Below are 2,225 nucleotides of genomic sequence, written 5' to 3'. Positions count from 1 at the left end.
AAACAAGATCAGAAGTGGTTAAAAAAAGAGATCCCTTTTGGCTTGCATTCTGTATCTTTCTTCACAATATCAAGTGTGTCATTAGTCCATCAATCGATATGATACCTCCATCGCTGTCAGGACTGGGGAGGGTAGATTTGGGGGGGTGAGGAACCACCAAAGCGTCTTTCTCAAATACCAGTCCAATGTTCCAAGGGGTGGGGGATGTATTTCCACAGAAATGTGTGAGGTGGGGCAGGAGGGAAGGGCAGGTATGGGGCAGCGGATATTATTATGAGTTAATTTTTTTCCAGCGAGCCACCCCATCCTCCTTTCCCATCTTCCAAGTTGTGTTGGGCTTGATTCCATTTAAATTCCATCAATTCAGGAAATGAATCAAAAGTAAATTCATGAATTGAAAAAATTGAGAATTCAAATGGCACTTTTCAATTCACAAATTGAATTTTTAACTCATCTCCTGAGTCGACTGAATTTAAATGGGATTTTCCCCCTTAGCCTGATCCCAACTCCTCCTTCTCTACCAGACAGTGGTCTCTCCCATCTCCTGGCCTGGGTGGGACATGGGGGCGCTGTAGCTGGAGTTGCTGGCCAGGGAGAAGGGGGGGCTGGGGCCCCCTCCGTACACCTCCCCAGGGACAGGCTGCAGGGAGTTGGGTAAGCCTGGCTCAGGGCTGGGGGTGTCTGCGTGGGAGATCATGTCCGTGAACCTTTGGTCGTCCGAGGGGTGGTGCTGGGCTGATACAGACCCCTCCATGGTTCCATGGATGTAAGGGGAATCTGCTGGAGATTGAGCCTGCGAGGAGGGAGGCCCGTGGGGGTAGAATTCATAGTTACTCCCTGGTCCATAGTAGTCACCCTGGTACTCTGTGAGGAGAACAAAAGGAAACACTTAGGTCTGCTGGTACTGTTACAGAGTGAAAAAGCAAACATGAATAAACTCAAATCTCAAATTAAAGACATGTCATGTCATTACTACATCATCACACAAACCTGCTAGGTTCACAATGCTGTTAACCTTTAGAATTCTATACCATCATACAAAACATATTTTTCAATTGTGACAATGAGGGTTAGAATAAAATACCCAAACAAAATAAACAAGCTAATTATTGACTCACACAAACAGAACCCTGCTAGTTTGACAGACCTTGAGAATAGACCTGTGCGGTAAGGAAGGGGGAGGTGCAGAGAGAGGGGTGTGAGAATAACCCCTTCACACACACTCACACACACACACACACACACACACACACACACACACACACACACACACACACACACACACACACACTGCCCCCCTCACTTACAGCAGACGAACAGAAGGATGGATGGAGCACTAATAAGGGAGAGCAGGCTCCCCAGTGCTGCTGTACCACAAAAGGGCGTGAAAAGAGGCATGTTGAGAACGGAGGGAGCTGTGAGCGAAGGATGAAGGTTTTGTCCACATCTCTCCCCTCCCTCTCTCCCTGTTCTACCCTTCAAGGCTCCATTTTATTAAAACCTCAATGCCATGAGCCATTCAGGCAGGTATGCACAAACTACAGCACTCTAAACTGTCCGTCAAAAAGCAACCGGCACATGTCCAAGGCAGGAGCTGCAAGCCTGTCTGTGTCTCTTTCAGGGGACGTTCAGAGGAGTCACCGGTACTCTTTGTGCTGTTGTGATAATCAGTAAACAAATGCTTTTGTTTGATCATCCTATGGTTGTTTACTTGGCCCAGTCTTAAAACACCTGATGAACCCCAATGGGTGGATCCTCAGTAGTAACCAAAATGATCCACAATCCAATAAAATCATTCCAATAAAAGAGGTAAAGTATAATCAATGAGACCTACTATCCCTGTAGTAATCCACTATCTTACCAACTATATTGTTTATAAAGTCAGATGCCTTTATGTTGTTGCTATTATGTTGTGTGTATTACAGTGTTAAAACGATACCAATAAGTCTCACCCCTAATAGTAATAGTTTTTGTTATAACTTTTGTTATCGTGCTTTTAATACGACATACCAGGTAAAAAAATTGCTGAAATAGGACTAGATACCCTGATGCAGGGGTCTATACTGTACTGCACAAAATGGCATACTCTGTTATCAGATGCGGGTGAGATGTTAATGTAGCTGTTAAGTCTTACCTCCGTAGTAGCCGTAGGCCCCAGGCCCCATGATGTCTGGGTCCTCTAGTCTCCCCCCCAGGGGCCTCATCCTCCGGGGGCCTCGGAAGAA

The 2,225-nt window shown here is 45.9% G+C and overlaps 1 protein-coding gene across 1 annotated transcript in view; it reads right to left on the bottom strand.

The window, feature by feature from the left end:
* Nucleotides 1-517: 517 nt before the first annotated feature.
* Nucleotides 518-2,225, bottom strand: part of lhx5 (LIM homeobox 5) — a gene marked incomplete at both ends in the record, with an annotated part of 10,947 nt that continues 9,239 nt past the window's right edge. Inside the window, 2 exons of the mRNA XM_083670908.1 lie at nucleotides 518-864; nucleotides 2,135-2,225. The exon at nucleotides 2,135-2,225 is cut by the window's right edge and continues 75 nt beyond it. Coding sequence (XP_083527034.1) covers nucleotides 518-864; nucleotides 2,135-2,225 — 438 coding nt within the window. The remainder of the gene's footprint in view (nucleotides 865-2,134) is intronic.

This window comes from Argentina silus (assembly GCF_951799395.1).
Source record: "Argentina silus genome assembly, chromosome: 5".
Lineage (NCBI taxonomy): Eukaryota > Metazoa > Chordata > Actinopteri > Argentiniformes > Argentinidae > Argentina > Argentina silus.
The sequence above is the reverse complement of the archived record's forward strand: the minus strand, read 5'-3'. Positions and strand labels throughout refer to the sequence as shown.